This window comes from Rattus norvegicus, chromosome 5, assembly GCF_036323735.1.
Source record: "Rattus norvegicus strain BN/NHsdMcwi chromosome 5, GRCr8, whole genome shotgun sequence".
Taxonomy (NCBI): Eukaryota; Metazoa; Chordata; class Mammalia; order Rodentia; family Muridae; genus Rattus; species Rattus norvegicus.
In genome coordinates, this window is record NC_086023.1 from 154051524 (window position 1) to 154068200 (window position 16677).

Genomic DNA, 16677 nt, shown 5'->3' on the forward strand with positions numbered 1-16677 from the left:
GGTTTTACCCTTGATCCTGTATATTCTATAGGTTTAAAGAGAGGTAGAATGACATGTATCCATAATTAAAGTACACAGAGTATTTCACTGCCGCATCCCCTGTGCTCTAGTCACGTCTCCTGTTTCTACAGTTTGGGCTTCTCCAGATGTCATTCAGTCAGTTATACCATGTGAGTCTTTTTTTTTTTTTTTCTTTCTTTTTTTTCGGAGCTGGGGACCGAACCCAGGGCCTCGCGTTTGCTAGGCAAGCGCTCTACTGCTGAGCTAAATCCCCAACCCCCCCATGTGAGTCTTTTTAAACTTGATAACTCATTTCATTTTAGAACTGAATAATACTCCACTGTCTGGATGTAGCCGTTTATCCCTCTGCTCACTGGAGGATATCTCCCTGCTTCTAGGTTTAGGCGATTTTAAATGCAGTTGAACTGCTAGATCGTATGGTGAGAGTGTGCTTGGTTTTGCTGGAAAGCCTTCAAAAGTGCTGCTGCCATTTTCGTTACCATGGTAAGGACTTGAGAGCCCCTGTTGCCCTGTATCCTCCATGTTCATGGTGATTTGGACATTTTAATAGATAGGTAGTGGTGTTAGGGTCTTTGTTTTTTGAGACAAGCCTTGACTCTGTTGGCCAGGCTGGCCTTAAGTTGAGGGTGCTGTTCTGTGCTAGGATTATGAGCATGGGCCACCATGACCAGCTTTTGGTATATTGTATGTTTTCAGTTCTAAATCAACATGATCTTTCAATGTGCTTCTTTGTAATCTGTATATATGTATATATCCTTTGGTAAGGTGTCTGTTCAGGTCTTTGACTCATGTTTTTCTTACTGAGATAATCATATATACATATATATGCATATATATATATATTTTTTTTTTTTCCCCTTGAGACAGGCTCTCTATATGTATGTAGCTCTGGCTGTTCTGGGACTCACATTTGTAGACCCAGCTGGCCTTGAACTCACAGAGCATCTGCTTTGCTTCTGCTTCTTGTATGCTGGGATTAAAATTGTACACCACTGTTCCTAGTATTATTGTCAATGTATTTTAGTTATTTTTTCCCCTATTTGACTTGCTTAGATGTCTTCCACTTTAATCAGCTTAGATTGTCAGCTGTCTCCTTCACGGATTGTCTTTTAGAACACATATAGTCTGGCTATAGCCCTATTTATAAAGAAGATGGTTTTTGTTGTTTTGTTGCTTTTATTCTTTTTCTCAGAGATCACAGGACTGTTTTTTTAGCCTGGGCTATTTTGTTCTTTTATCTGTCTATTTTCATATATACTGCCATGAATATCATCAGTTTTGTTCATTTTTGATGTTATGTTAGTTCTTCTGGTCATCCAGCTCTACCAAAACTTTTATCAGTTTGTCAGTGTCCACACAGTGGTTGCTGGGGATTTTGATTCTGAGTCTGTAGAATTGACTTCAGGACGATGTTGAGTCTTCCCATGGTAAGGATGGACAAACTCCCGTTTACTAGGTCTTCTGCTTTACAATCTGCAAAACTGTGAAATATGCATATAGTTTTTGAGTTTATATCTAAATTTCATTTTTATAGTGCTAATAAAAATGATACTGTACTTAAATTTCAAATTCTGTTTGCTCACTGTTGGCATGTTGGGAAATGGTAGGATTTTACCTATGTATTGTCTGTCGTGCAATCATCTTGTAATCACTAATTGTTTTAAAGTGGCCTGTATTTTTTTTTCTCATTCTGTTGAATTTTCTATGTAGAGAGGCATGTCTTTCTCAAAGTTTTTCTTTCCTCCTCGGTATGTCTTTTTATTTTTTTGCCTACTGTATTATCTAAGCTTCAGTACAATGTTGAAGACAGGCGGCAAGAGACGCTCTTGTCCACACAGGAGGCTTTAAGCTTCCGTATGTGATTCTTGTTGGTTTTTCTTTAACTTATCGGTATGATGACTTTTATCAGTTTTCAAAAGCTGAAGCAGCCTCGCATTCCTTGAGTAAACCAGTTGGTTGCAGCATATTCCTACACATTGTTAGATTCATGTGCTAGTGTTTCGTGTGAGAGCCTTCGACGTACCTGTGTACAGGAGACCTGGTCTGTAGATTTTATTTCCTTGTGATGTCTCTGGTCTTATGAGGGTTTTGTTGCCTCACAGAATGAACTACGAAGTACGTGCTGTGAGTCTGTCTTCTGGGAAGCTGGTACACTCTTCTGAGTACTAGAAGTACTTACCCATAAATCCGTTTGGACTTTTATATCTACTTTGCCAAGTTATTGGTGAACAGAATAGGCCTGTTCAACACTGTCTACTATTTGAATACATTACATTGTGGCTTTAGGTACTTGGTCTGTTTCATCTGGATTACCAAGTTTTGGCTGCAGAGTTGTCCATAAGTTACTCTTTCTAATGTCGCTGAGACCTATGACATCGTCTTTGTCATCTTTTTTTTTATTATTTTTCCAGAGACAGCTTTGTCTTTGTATTTTTTTTCTTTTTTTTCTTTTTTTTTTCGGAGCTGGGGACCGAACCCAGGGCCTTGTGCTTGCTAGGCGAGCGCTCTACCACTGAGCTAAATCCCCAGCCCCACAGCTTTGTCTTTGATTAGCAACCCCCACACACACTCACACACACTTGTTTCCTTATTTCAACTTGATTTCCACTCTTTTTTCTTTTTTACTATTTCTTCTGCTTAATTTTAATAAGTTAACATTAATTACTTGTTAGCTGGTAGTCAGTGGTCTCACGGTGACCACCTTTGGGTAAACAGTCATCCTGCTTTACTTTGGCTATTTGTTTGTTTCTTATCTTTGAGATTAATGCTACTCTTCATCTACCATATGCACTGAGTGCCATAAATACCTCTTAGCAACACTTTGACTTCATCTCAAAGCTCTTTAGAGAATTACATACATAAATACCGTATTTCCATCATTTACACTCACTCCTTCTCTAGCCTGTATGCTACCCCCTTCTCCTTCAGATTCGTAGCCTCTTTAATTATTATTGTTTACTCTCTCTCTCTCTCTCTCTCTCCCTCCCTCCCTCCCTCCCTCCCTCCCTATCTACAAGTAAATGTGTATTTAGGGTTGACCACTTGGAATTAGCAGCCACCAGTTGCCTGTAGTTGCACATCTGGGGGTTGGACTTTGTGAAACTTGCCTCCACCCTGTTGGGATGGCATCTGATGGCATCAGTTGTTAGATTGTTTTGGCAGCCCCACTGCTAAGATTTCGTGGTGCAGCTCCCTGTCATACACAGAGGACATTCAATATCTCACAGCAGACTTCTAGTCTTCTGGCTCTTAAAATCTTTCCACTTTCTCTTTTGTATTGTTCTGAGTTTATCTTACACATTTTAAAAAGTTGTATTTTTCTTTCAAAATATTTCTATTTCCAGTCATCTTCTGTTACTGATTTATTTGGTTCTTTTGTGGACTAATTTATGATTTCTTTTAGAATTGTTAAAGCGACTGCTTTAGTTTCTTTTTCTGTTGATATGGTAAAATACCTTGTTAAATAAACTCAACCCACGGGAGAAAGGTTTATTTTAGCTTACTGTTCAAGAGCACGGTCCATCCAGGTGGCAGGCGTCTTGAGCAGTTGATCCTGTCACAGTCAGGAACAGGAACCGATGAATGCACACTGACGCTCACCTTCCTTTCTCCATTCATATAGGACAGGATCCTTGTCAAGAAAGGAGCCACACACAGCAGGCAGCAGTTAACATAATCAACTTCCCCACCCCATGCTCAGTGGCCCATCTCCCAGGTAACTGTCACAGCTGTGTTGTTAAAGCCTTGAACGGGAGCTTGAGAATGTGTCATCTGCTGGTGCTGGCATAGACTGTGCACATGCCTCTGCCCAGTTTACAGTGGTGCTCATGAATTTAACCCATTTTGTTTGGTAGTTTAGCGGGTGTAAAACTCTAGTTTGACCGTTTACCTAAGTGTTACTGTGTCTTTTGTCTTCTACTTGCCACTCAGTTAAGGTTCAGATGCTCTTTCTTTGCTATGAAAGATTGTTGCTATGACTTGAATGTTTGTGTAACCCACAAAACTCCTGTTCAAACTTAATCCCCCACAATATAATTAAGAAGTGGGGCCTTTAAGCTTGTCACCCATACAGAATTAGAATCTTAACCTTTTTTGTCTTTATACTTTCAAGTCCAAAGATTTAAGGTACTCTTAGCAGATACCAGGCCTGTACCTGGCAGAGAAAAACCTACCAGTGGCCTGAATTTGCATTTTCCAGCCTCCAGAACCTCTCTGGTCCTTATGAGGACCCATTGTCATATCTTTTGTCAGAACAGCTAGATGGATGGAGACAACATTTTAAAACCGTTACTTTTATAATTGTAGTTTTCTTTTATATAACCTGTGTCTGTGAGCAGATTTAACTTTATTCTGTTCGAGGCAGGATTTTTTTAGTGTAAGGGTCTTTCACCAACCTGTTTCAGATATTCTTCCCTCCTTTGGTCTGTGAACCCTCCCTTCCTATCCCCCTCTTACCTCAGGATTATTTAGTGTGATCTCACCAAGAGCTCACCACGTTTTCTCAAGGGCACTGGGGAAAGAGGACTATGCTCATTTTATAGCTAAGGGAGAAAGGCTCTATTTTTCAATGAATACAGAAAGGGTGGAGATTGTGTGCATGGTAGATGTCCTTGTCCTTGTCCGTGAGGATTGTGGTTCCCTGCACTTTTATGCCAGGCTGTGCTTAGGTGCTACATTCATTGTCCCTCGTAAGGAACAGGTCTACTTTGCAGGTTCACACAGGTTGAGCCATTAAAATCGTATGTAGTCACTGTGTCCTCTGCACAAGGGCTGCAGGCTGCAGTTGTTTACAGCCGTGCTTTCTGCTTCTGTTCTGTAGGCTGATGATGGTCTTCAGTTGCCAAAGAAGGCTGTGGGTGCCACGGGAAAGGTAGCCAGTTTCTCCATTGCAGTTGGGTGCCTCTAGCAGCCCATCTCGACGGGTCGTAGACATGGCAGACATTGCCAACTACAAGGATGCCGCCTCCAACCGCCACCTGCGGTTTAAGTTGCAGAGCCTGAGCCGCCGCCTGGATGAATTAGAGGAAGCCACAAAAAACCTCCAGAAAGCGGAGGATGAGCTCCTGGACCTCCAGGACAAGGTAATCCAGGCCGAGGGCAGCAACTCCAGCATGTTGGCTGAGATCGAGGTGCTACGCCAGCGGGTACTGAAGATTGAAGGTAAGGATGAGGAAATTAAGAGAGCAGAGGACCTGTGTCATACGATGAAGGAGAAACTTGAAGAGGAAGAAAACCTTACCCGAGAGCTAAAATCTGAGATCGATCGGCTTCAGAAACGAATGGCTGACTTAGAGAAGCTAGAGGAAGCTTTGAGCAGGAGTAAGAACGAGTGTTCCCAGCTTTGTTTGAGCCTCAATGAAGAGAGAAATCTGACCAAGAAAATCTCTTCTGAGTTGGAAATGCTCAGGGTCAAAGTGAAAGAGCTGGAGTCCTCAGAAGACCGACTGGAAAAGACTGAGCAGAGCTTAGTGTCAGAATTAGAAAAGCTAAAATCGTTAACCCTGAGCTTTGTAAATGAGAGAAAATACTTGAATGAAAAGGAGAAAGAAAATGAGAAATTAATAAAAGAGCTTACTCAAAAACTGGAGCAGAACAAGAAAATAAACAGAGATCACATGAGAAATGCTTCCACTTTTCTGGAAAGGAATGACCTACGGATAGAGGATGGCATTTCCTCTACACTGCCATCCAAAGAGTCAAGAAGGAAGGGCAGTCTGGATTACCTAAAGCAGGTCGAGAATGAAACCAGAGACAAATCAGAAAACGAAAAGAACCGAAATCAGGAGGACAACAAAGTGAAAGACCTTAACCAAGAGATTGAGAAACTTAAGACACAAATCAAACATTTTGAATCTTTAGAGGAGGAGCTTAAGAAAATGAGGGCCAAGAACAATGACCTTCAGGATAATTACCTAACTGAGCTGAATAAAAACAGAAGCTTGGCCAGCCAGCTAGAGGAGGTAAAGCTGCAAGTCAAGAAACAAAAGGAGTTAGGAAACGGGGACATAGAGGGTGAAGATGCTTTCCTTTTGGGCAGAGGCAGGCATGAGAGGACTAAGCTCAAAGGCCATGGGGGTGAGGTGTCTGTGTCCAAGCACACATCCCGGGAACAGTCCCCTCAGCATAAGCGGGAAAGGCTCCGGAACAGAGGGTTTGCTCTCAATGATGAACACTGTTCTCTCAGCAACAAGCAGGTTTCTTCTCCTGCCTTCACAAACAAAAGAGCAGCAAAAGCTTCCAACATGGGAGTGGGTCCGGACAGCGGGACTCAGGAAACAAAGAGAACTGAAGACCGATTGGCACCTGGGTCCTCTCAGAGTGAAGGGAAAAAGGGCAGGGAGCAGCCCTCAGTGCTTAGCCGTTACCCGCCTGCTGCCCAGGACCACACTAAAGTTTGGAGGGGAAATCCCAAGCCAGGCACTGAGAGTGGACTTAAGGGAAAAGTAGAGAAGACAACTCGAACATTTAGTGATTCCGCTCATGGATCTGTGCCCAATGATGTAGTAGGGAAAGGCGATAAAACTTCTGACTTCTCCTCTGAGGCCCACTGTGGCAAGAGAGGACAGGTCCCTGGCCATGCAAGTCAAGTGACACAGGTTGCAGAGTCTGGCTGCTCTAAGGCCATCGGAGCTCTAGCCTCATCTCAAAGGGCCTCCTCAGAAGGGCTTTCTAAGGGCAAAAAGGCTGCTAATGGCCTAGAGACTGATGCTAATTTTCCACATTCTAAAGCTCCTATTTTATCAAAATATCCTTATAGTTCAAGAAGCCAAGAAAATATCCTTCAGGGCTTTTCAGTGCCAAATAAAGAAGGAGTTGATCACTCTGTAGCAGTTGTGATGGAAGACAGCAGTCAGCATGAAGCCTTGAGGTGCCGTGTCATTAAATCCAGTGGCAGAGAGAAGCCAGACTCAGACGATGACCTGGACATAGAGTCTCTTGTTACTGCCAAGTTGGTGAACACAACTATTACTCCAGAGCCAGAGCCCAAACTCCAGCCAAACTCAAGAGAAAAGGTTAAGTCCAGAGGGGGAACGAGAACGGCCTTATTTGAAAATGATAAAAATGCTGCCGTAGAAAATGACTCTGCGAAATCGATGAGATCTTCCTCCAATGCTGTAGAATTCCCAGATGCCAACTGTGCTGGGGTGAAAAACCAAAGACCCTTCAGCCCTAGAGAGGCCCTGAGGTCTAGAGCAATTATAAAACCTGTTATCATTGATAAGGATGTGAAAAAAATCATGGGTGGATCTGGAACTGAGGTTGTATTGGAGAAGCAGAAATCCACCCCTAAATCTGTGACAAGCAAAGTGACAAGCAGCATTACCATCTACCCCTCTGACAGCAGTGGTCCTAGAGCTGTCCCCACTGAGGCCCCACGGGAGAGGCATACATCTACCAGCAACATCCAGGTGGGGCCCCCCGAGCTCACATCAGTTAGCAACCACATCAGCTCCCCTCTTGAGCTCTCTATTCATAAACATGACATCACCTTGCAGCTCACAGAAGCTGAAAGAGTGGGAGATGGGTCTCCAAAGAATAGAGCAGAGACGGTGGTCTCTCGGAGCAGCATTCTAATCAAGCCATCAGATTCTGTGGAGAGGAACAGTCATGCCTTCCCAGCGGAGACAATCAGGTGGAAAAGCCATAGCACCTCTTCAGAGGTGGCCTCTTCAGACACCAGACACATCACTGTGCGGAATGCCTGGAAGAGTAAGAGAGACTTGAAATGTTCAGAAGACCCCCCAACTCGAATAGGTAGAAATGTGGAAGCTACTAACGCCTATACACAGAGGTCTTCCACAGACTTCTTAGAACTGGAACAGCCCAGGTCACACCCGCCTGAACAGGGCACTCGAAAGGTAGGAAATTCAGGGGATGCTCCTGAGCTCTCCTCAAGAAGGACCCAAAGTAGCCTCACTGCATCAGAGGTACTCACCCGGAGGAATCGGATAGGAGATGCCGTCACCGCTGCCTCCTGGAACCACTCATCAAACGTGGTGAGTCTCACTTTCCTTCCCTCAGCCTTGATCTGTTTAACAGAGGACTTAGGGAACACAGAAGGCTGGGAAATGCTGAATCTCAGGTAGGTTTGGGAGAAAGCAGCGTGACTTCCAGAACCTCTCATCTAGTTTGTCTTTTCCCTTTCGTTCTCACACAGAGGGGAGCCAAACAGAAAGTGGCATTTATTCCCTGGTTGCCTGAGATTTCCAGGGCAGTGGATAGGAAGCTCTTAGGTGTCTGTAGGATGGCAGTTCAGTGTGGCTCATTAAAGGACAGGTGAACACAGAACCAGAGTGAACTCTGCAGAAGGAAGGCTCAGGGAGTGTCTCGGACCCATGACCATGAGAATGTCTTGCCTCTAGACACACTACGAGTACCTTTTTAAATTTTAAGTTCCCTTTTATTTATTTGGTGTATGTGGGTATTTTGTCTGCATGTCTGTCTGTGCACCAAGTGTGTGCCTGGTACCCACAGAGTCCAGGAAACTGTCAGGTCCCCTGGGACTGGAGTCACCGATGGTTGTGAGCTGCCTTGTGGGTGCTGGGAATGTAACCCAGACTTTCTGAAAGTGTAATCAGAGTTCTTTTTTTTTTTTTTTTTTTTTTTTTCCTTTTTTTTCCCGGAGCTGAGGACCGAACCCAGGGCCTTGCGCTTGCTAGGCAAGTGCTCTACCACTGAGCTAAATCCCCAACCCGTAATTAGAGTTCTTAAACCACTGAGCCATCTCTCCAGCCCACAGTAGTATTTTTTTTTTTAAAAGGCAGGTGACTGGGTTAACTGGACAAAACTTATCAATCTTTTAGGTGCTTAACGCTAGGGGTTCACCTAGTGTCCCTTAAAACAGCCCTGTGAGCAGTGCCAGCCTCATTTCTCCACATGAGAACAGTAAAGATGAAGGGCAGACAGACTGCTCTACTCGGTCATCCAGATGCATGAAATAACAGAGAGCTCAGACTGGAACTAAGACTCCTGTAGCCCCAGTGCCTCTCTACCCTCCCTTCCTTTCCGCTTATCCTCATTATTCTGTGACAAGGAATATTGGCAAGGCACAATTCCTAGAAGGCAGAGAAAGATGGATATCTGGGGTCTTGAAGATTTGGCTGAGTTTCTAGGGAGACCCAAGCCAAGGGACAGAATGGTATAAGGGTGGCGAAGGCCTCGATTTTTCATAGACCACATGTAAGGAGTAAGGGGCCCTGCCATGCGTCAGGGAAGCGGCTCCCACGTGTGCCACAGGGATCCTGCTCTCAGATGTCTGCTCTAAGCTCTGGACTATAAACAGGCTTCTGTTCAGTTAAGAGTCTCTTGGTCTCCTCACTTGTTCTTTATTTCCAAGGGGTTTCATACTACTCCTGCTCCCCCTCCCCCAGAATATCTCTGCAGTTCCTGTGTAGTACCGAGGACTCCCAGGGTGGAAGGTGAGGGAGGTGTCTGGTTCTCCCTGTACGGCCTGCACTCACTTCTCACTTGTTGCTCACCGGCACAGGAGGAAGGGGAGGACAGCACATTTGTTAGCAGCAGGCGAGTACACAACCCGCTGGAACACTCTGAACCGCCTGGGAAGCAGGGACTGCCAGAGTCTGAGCGAGTTTGGACTGAGGAGCGGCTACACCCAGCAAGGCCTTATGCTGAGGAAGACTGAGCCAGCTAGGCGAAGTCTGCTGCTGCTTCTTCTCCTCCTGCTTCTCAGCTCCTCCCCAATCCTGGCCTGTGCAGGACCCAAGGCCAGTTAAGCAGGCTGGACACAGGCCTTGGCTGGGAGACTATGGAGAGCCAGGCTGTGGCTCAGGTAATTTTTGCCAGTTGTCTGGACAGGACCAGAAACTACAAACCAGTCACTCAGGCCCAGCTCTCCCTGATGCATGAGTAGTCCTCTCTCCTCTCTCTGTCCCCAAGGTAGCATGGACCATTCTCTGACCCCCAAATGGGGCGTTATAGAAACCCACTACCATATAGAGGTAGCCAAAAGCTCTCGCCCCTCTCCATGGTGAGCAGTTTGTATATCAAAGCCCAGTCCCTTTTGCTCTGTTTGATGTCCTGATTTGTCTCCTCACCATATCCAGTTGGTTCTTTGTTTGCCCTAAGAGACCCCACGCACTGCCAAGAGCACATTAAGAATTATCAGCTATCGTTTCCATCCTAAGAGGCTTACATTCCTTTGTCTTTGAGTTCTTGAGAATTTGGAAACAGAAAAAGGGTCTGCTGCCCCTAAGTAATTATGGGACCATCCTCGTGTAGAAGCTTCCCTGACCTGACTTTTGGATAACCAGTTTCTTGGGGGCAGAGCAGGATGCCAAATGGAAGACATCATCCTCTGACACCAGCTTTCAGCTCACCTTCCAAAGGCACTGGAATCAGACCGATTTGTACCTCTCCCTTGCTGGGCACCGACATTGCTGCTGGCATCACCTTTGCTCTCTGGGGCTGCAAACTTCAGCTGACTTCATCATTCTCCTCTTGGGAAAATCCCTGCCCTGAGCCGACGGACCCGGCCAGCCAGCACACTCTGCCTTTTAGGAAGTGCCCAGCAAATGGGAAACAAGCAAGAATTCCTTTAGTCACTCCACAGGCAATAGCTCCACGAAAGACATGGACTGACTGCTCCCTCCCTTTGCTCCTCCATCCCCTGTGGAGGAGGCCTTGCACTTTACCATGCTGACTGCTGAAGCAAAAGCAAGCCCTCCGGATCTACGAGTAGACCATTTCAGAGATTTCATTGGAGGAAAGCCAATGCCTGCCTGTTGAGGTCCTCAGATTTATGCAGTTCAAAGTGCATTAGCCTTTTAGGAAGGCAGATAAATAAACTTTTATCTCCTTACACTAACCACATGGGGAAGTTAAGAGCTGTTTGCTTGTCACTGAATTTTCTGAATGAAGCATTGTTTCAATTCGAAGGGATCCTCCTTGGCTACCTTTGTGAAGTAGATGTCATTGCCTTATCACTAGACTAGGTATTTGGAAAGCCACTTTCCCCATTCCTCCTGGCTTTGTCACTCCTTGCTCTGTGACCTTTGGCAAGTCTTCTTGGAGCCTCCGTTTTCCCTATCTTTAGAATGAGTTGGTTTGTTTGTTTTGTGCATGTGTCCCCATGTGTCTGTCACCTGCAGATGCATGCTGGGGATTAAAAACAGGACCTGGTGTGCTAGGTCAAGTGTTCTACCACTGCTGCTTCCCAGCTCAGAGTGAGTTCTATGGAGTGGATGATCTCTCAGGCCTTAACTTCGGTGTTCTACCCTTGTCTGACGCACCAACGTGAGCTGACTCTTGGTTTTGGAAGGTGATGTCCACGTGAGTCTAGGGAACATCTTTCTTTCTGCCTTCAGTTGTCTTCTGGGTCTTCTCTTTTCCTCATGCCTCTGTCATGGGGATGAGCCTGTAAGGCCTGTTTTCAGTATGAGGTAAAGGGATTGGATTGTGTGGTCTCAGGTTTATGTGGCACTTGCTCAGTGCCACATTTCCTGGCTTTCAAGCTAGGTGCTTTTTATAACGTAAGTCTGTTTGATTCCTGTTCCCGTGCCTTTCCTGTGAATTTCCTGGCCACAGGGAAGACACAGGACATCTCAGGAGGACTGAGTAGTCTCCCTTCACCCTTTGTACTTAGCACACACACACACTGGCACTTATCTGCCCTTGTCTGCATCAGACTCAGCCATCCTGCCAGGGTGTGGGGAGATCTACCACGTTTTGTTTGTTTGCTCCCAAAGGACAGGAATGACTAGCTAGCACTTGGGTTTTAATGGAGTTTTGCTAACCTGGGGCATTGCCATGTGTCTTGCCTCCCCTTCCCAACTCGATGTACAACTAAGACAGTGTTCCTGCTGCTGCTTTTGGGTTACTGGCCAGAAACTCCTTAATTCAAGGCTGCAACCTCTCACTTGCAGTGTCCTGTCACTCTCCTGTACCAGTCGGCAGCCCTGAGAGTAAAGGAAACAGACCCCTGTGGTGGTCCACCGAAGAGTATAGGAAACGAAGTCTGTGGCTCTTCTCTGCTGATAAAAACAGAGAGGTACCAAGCCCTGCCTCAAAAGATCTCACCAATATTTTTTGTCTTTGGGTGTTGAACCCTGGATTCTGGTGCTGTAGCTCCTGGTGCCAAAGTCTGTATCTTTCCACATTTTAGCAGCACCAACACCTGCTGCTATTTGAAATGTTCTGTGGAAAAAGGACAGCTGTGGGCTGCCATTTTGAAAGTCTGAGTGCAATATATTGCATTTGATTGTAACAATTATTTCAGGATATTTTGTTTCTTTAATCTGCACACTTTGTAGTCCTGCCATAAAGTAGATTTTATTTTTAAATGTCTTCAGCATTGCAAACGTTTATACTAAGCAAATGGAGGCTAGAGGGTTTAAGTCCCCTGGGCTTCATATGGATGGCTAGACTGGCTCTGATTCCAAGGTTGGAAGGCACATCACTTCTGAAGACACCAAGGTGTAACCTTTGGGCCCACGCCAGAAGCTGCAGGAAGCCTCCAAATAGAAGGGAGACTTGTCAAACCATTGTCTAATCAAGCCAAATATCCCCTGAATCCCCACCGCAAGACCCACTTTCATGACAGTGCTGCTTCTCTAGTTTGGAAAGATGGCTAAATTGAACCAGCAGGTCATGTGTCTGAGAGTTCTGAGTACTGGTCCTGGATATACTTGGCTAGAGGATGAAGAGCTGGCGAATGCCAATGACTGGTATCTTCCACCTGCTGCTGTTACCAGGTACTCTGGTATTAAAACAATCAGGAAAAGCTGCAGGGTGGCAGGCAAGGAAGCTGTGGCAGCTCTGTGTGGCAGTGAAACAGTTGAGATGAGTTGAAGGGGTATGTGTGGGCCAAGGCTGCAGGCAAGCTTGCACATCAGCCATCCGTCTCCTGCGGCAGGGGCTGGTGCCTAGAGCAATAGTGGATTTCTTGTCCTGGGCTGTGTTAGTTGTTAGTAGTGGGTCAGTAAAGGAACAGGGACTCAGAGGCTGGCCCCTGGCTGCCTTTGTGGGCATGGGTTTCTATTCTGACAAAGACTGCTTTGTAAGAGCTGCTTTTTAGGGATTGTCTTTTAAACACCCTGAATGGGGAACAGGGTTCTCCTCAACCACCTCAACCAGAGTCATAGGAAAGAGGTCCTATTTTCCTGCTGCTTCACAGCTCAGAACATGTATTGAATGGAATGTATTTTTAAGAGAATAAAGTCTATTTTTTGTATTTTAAAGATTGAGAGGGCTAGAAAGATAGATAGCCCTTAAATAAACTTAGGCATGGTAGGTCCTTCGCTGGGGCCTCAGCTGTGGCTCTGGCTTCACCGAGGCCCCTTGGAGTCTAGATGCAGCAGCTTCTACACATTCCTGCTCCAAGCATGGGACCAGAGAGGCTAGAACCTGCCTCTGAAACGCAGGGCACAGCCACAGGCAGTGGCTCAGGGCTCCTTGGGTGCATGTGTCTAGTTGAAGCTGCCTGTCTGCATGTATCCTTTGGCTGTAATTCTCTCTGTTGGCTCTGCAGCACAATATTGTAACCAATAAAGCTCCCTCGTTTCTATATTCTCCTATGAGTCAGTGATGCTGATTCTGTCGATATCATTTCTGGAAACAGCTGTTATCTCTGGATTGGTACTGCTGGTGTGGCATTTCACAAATTTAGGCAAAATACAGAGTTAAAACTAGCAGCTAACTCTTTGCTCTGTCTTCTTTTTAGGCTTATCTGTTGTCAAAGAGAATTTCTCTGAAATTCTATGCCTTTAATCCCAACAGAATCTTTGAGTTTCAGTATAGCCAGGTCTACACAATAAGCGCCCCTCAATGGGTACAAGTACTGTCCACTGCAGCAGTAATCACCTTTCCATCACTAGCACCATTTTTCTGCTGCTGTCACTCAGGGAGATCATTTTCATCATTAACCAAACCCCAGTATAATATTCCTCAACTCAGCTTCATTTAGAGCTAGGTACAGTAGAACAGACCTACTGAAGCAAGATTTTGAGTTCAGGGCCATTGTGAGCACATATGTAATAATACCTTAGACAGCAGAGAAGACTTCACAGATGCTGTATTTAGAGTTTGGAGATGGGGAGATTACATTTCGGTTATCGGTGCTACTGTAAAGTAGTCTCCTAGAGGAGGCAGTTCAGTTCCAAGGTGCTCTCTGCCAAAACATGATCACCAGTACATAAGAAGCACGAAGAAACATCCCTGTGGAAACTTCCATTTAACAGACTGCCATTAAGAACTATAATGGGGGGGTTGGGGACTTAGCTCAGTGGTAGAGCGCTTGCCTAGCAAGCTCAAGGCCCTGGGTTCAGTCCCCAGCTCCGAAAAATAGAAAAAAGAAAAAACAAACAAACAAACAAAAAACACTATAATGGGGCTGGCAGAGATGGCTCCATGGTTAACAGCAGTTTCAACTCTTGGAAAGAGCCCAGGTTTGGTTCCTAGCACCCAAATGAAGGCTCATGGGCACCAGATGTGTGATACACATACATACATGTAGGCAGACACCGATAAACAAAACAGGAACCTTTAAAACAGGAGCTGAAATAGGAGTTGCAAACTTAACTCAGTAGGAGAGCCCTTGGGCCTGATCAAACCCTTTTATCTTTTACATGCCTTCGTCCTCATACAAACAAGGAGGAAACAGACTGCTATTGTCAGAGGTAGGATTTTGCATTTCTAAGGGAACAACTTGTGCATTGTGTATATACAACTTTAATCCAAAATATCAAACTAATTAATTTTATGTGAGGCTGGAGAGACAGCCCAATAATTAAAAAACACGCCGTCTGGGTTCCATTACTTACACTGGATGGTTTACAGTCAGTCACCTGTGACCAGCCCTAGGAGACCCAATGCCTCTGGCCTCCATGGGCACCCACTTAAGTATGCACACCAACACAGACACACACAACTAAAAATAAATTTTCATATAAAATTATTTTAAAGTTTTATTCTCAAAATATATTAAAAAAACAAAACAAACACCAAATAGACTAAGAGGTTATCTTACACCACCTGCTTCTCAAGTCTTTATGGAGCTGCACTTCTAAGTCAATGGGTGAGTTCCTCTCTGTGCTGTCAGCCAAAGGAGCCAGCCTCTGCTGTCAAACTCGGAGTCCCAGCAGCTGATGACATGGGAGTCGGATCTAGTATTGCTAGAGGAGCTTGCTTACAATGGCAGCTGGCATGTCCGTTAGACCTCTTTTTCAGAACCATTTGTCTCACATACTTGGGGACTGCTGTGCAGGGACACCCGGTGTGGCCTGACGAGGCAACGTGTACATGGCTCCCAAAAACTGGTCGGCAATCCTTCCTGCTTCTCGAAGCCCACTCAGCAGAGCACCATGGACCGTAGCTGGGTAGTTGCGGATTGTATGTTCTCCAGCAAAGAAGAGTCTTGGAATTGGCTGGTGGGGATAGAGGTGGGGGGAAATCAGCAAGTTGCAAACATAACTTTACTGACTTTTGAAGAACAATCAAGTCTCCTTTGATCAGTTTACTGATGCTCAATATTCTGATTTTACTTCATGTAGTACCTGCTGGCTAAGATTGGTAAGAGATCCTAAACTCTGAACCACAAGGGATGGGGTGGGGAGAGCCTTCTTAGGCACAGGAATGTGTTTGATTTTCTGGTTCGAAGCTTGGGGTGATACTGAAAAAACAGTCTACAACCTACAAAGCCCTAATAACTCTGACCTTTGAGGCCCTACAAGCCGCCATAAAATTAGGTACAATTAAAAATAGGGTTTAAAACATTTGTATGACTAGGGAGATAGAAGAGAACGTCAGCTCCCCTGAAGCTGCAGTTCCAAGAGGCTGTAAACCATGCAGTGTAGCTGCTGGGACTGAATGCAGGTCTTCTCCAGCCACTCTTAAATGCTTAGTTATTTTCAAAACTTTTTAAAGGGGTGTGGGGGGGAGCAAGAAAAATTACTGACTCAAAGCCCATATATGAGAATAGTATTTACTCCTAAAGTATCTTAAGGACAGAATGACTACAGTCTAAAACTGTCCTAGTTCCTCACCTGTGGGGCACCTGGAATTGAGGGACCAGGAGTGATTGGCTGAGCCATTAAATCATAGTCATTTCCAGAAGATCCTGCAGCCACATAAGAATAGGAGCCCCGGGCCCAGGGATCAGCACGCCAACGAGACACCACAGTTTCCTTGGGCTACACAGAGGGAGAGATGTGAGTTAGTCATTACTGATACCAGGACGGGAAAGAGTCTTCTTATTCTTTCATAAATTCCCCTTCTTATATTTCATAGGGGCTACAAGTATTGCAGTTGGCCTGAAAGACTACCAAGACTTCCCAATGTATTCAGTGAATTAAGCTACTTGTGATGTGACCCCACATACAAAAGACAATCAAAGCAGCAGCTTCGATTCTCTGGTCATGTACTAGAGTATCCCAAATGTTTCACACATTAAAATTCCTGTCCACTCAGCATGTCTTCATCCTGACATGGAGTGTCTTGATCAGGAGCTTAAGCTGCAAACTACAACTAAGCCAAACCCCAGATCTGTTGTAAGCTGAATCCCTGCCCATCCACTCACGCCCATACCTGTGGTACTGCACTGCTGCCAAAAATCCCTTTGAGAATGGCCAGGCACCGGCCGACAATCACATCATCACTAATGTTCTCCATAATGCCAGCAGCTTCGCCTGCTACCAGAGCCAA

The 16677-nt window shown here is 45.2% G+C and overlaps 2 protein-coding genes across 6 annotated transcripts in view; one reads left to right on the top strand and one right to left on the bottom strand.

Annotated features, from left to right (window-relative positions):
• The window catches only part of Luzp1 (leucine zipper protein 1), a 75502-nt gene extending 61954 nt beyond the window's left edge, over positions 1-13548 (top strand). For 2 of the 4 annotated variants that reach the window (XM_006239274.5, XM_063288466.1), the window contains exons 3-4: positions 4841-8018; positions 9509-13548. In XM_006239274.5, coding sequence (XP_006239336.1) covers positions 4953-8018; positions 9509-9664 — 3222 coding nt within the window. In that variant the 5' untranslated portion in view covers positions 4841-4952 and the 3' untranslated portion in view covers positions 9665-13548. Of the gene's footprint in view, positions 1-3643; positions 3737-4840; positions 8019-9508 lie in introns of all 4 variants that reach the window. The other 2 variants (XM_063288465.1, NM_030830.2) reach the window with 2 other exon arrangements.
• Positions 13549-14912: 1364 nt separating this feature from the next.
• Kdm1a (lysine demethylase 1A) overlaps positions 14913-16677 on the bottom strand; it is a 55478-nt gene continuing 53713 nt past the window's right edge. Inside the window, 3 exon segments of one of the 2 annotated variants that reach the window (NM_001130098.1) lie at positions 14913-15401; positions 16020-16166; positions 16561-16677. The exon segment at positions 16561-16677 is cut by the window's right edge and continues 11 nt beyond it. In NM_001130098.1, coding sequence (NP_001123570.1) covers positions 15216-15401; positions 16020-16166; positions 16561-16677 — 450 coding nt within the window. In that variant the 3' untranslated portion in view covers positions 14913-15215. 2 annotated transcript variants of the gene reach the window in all.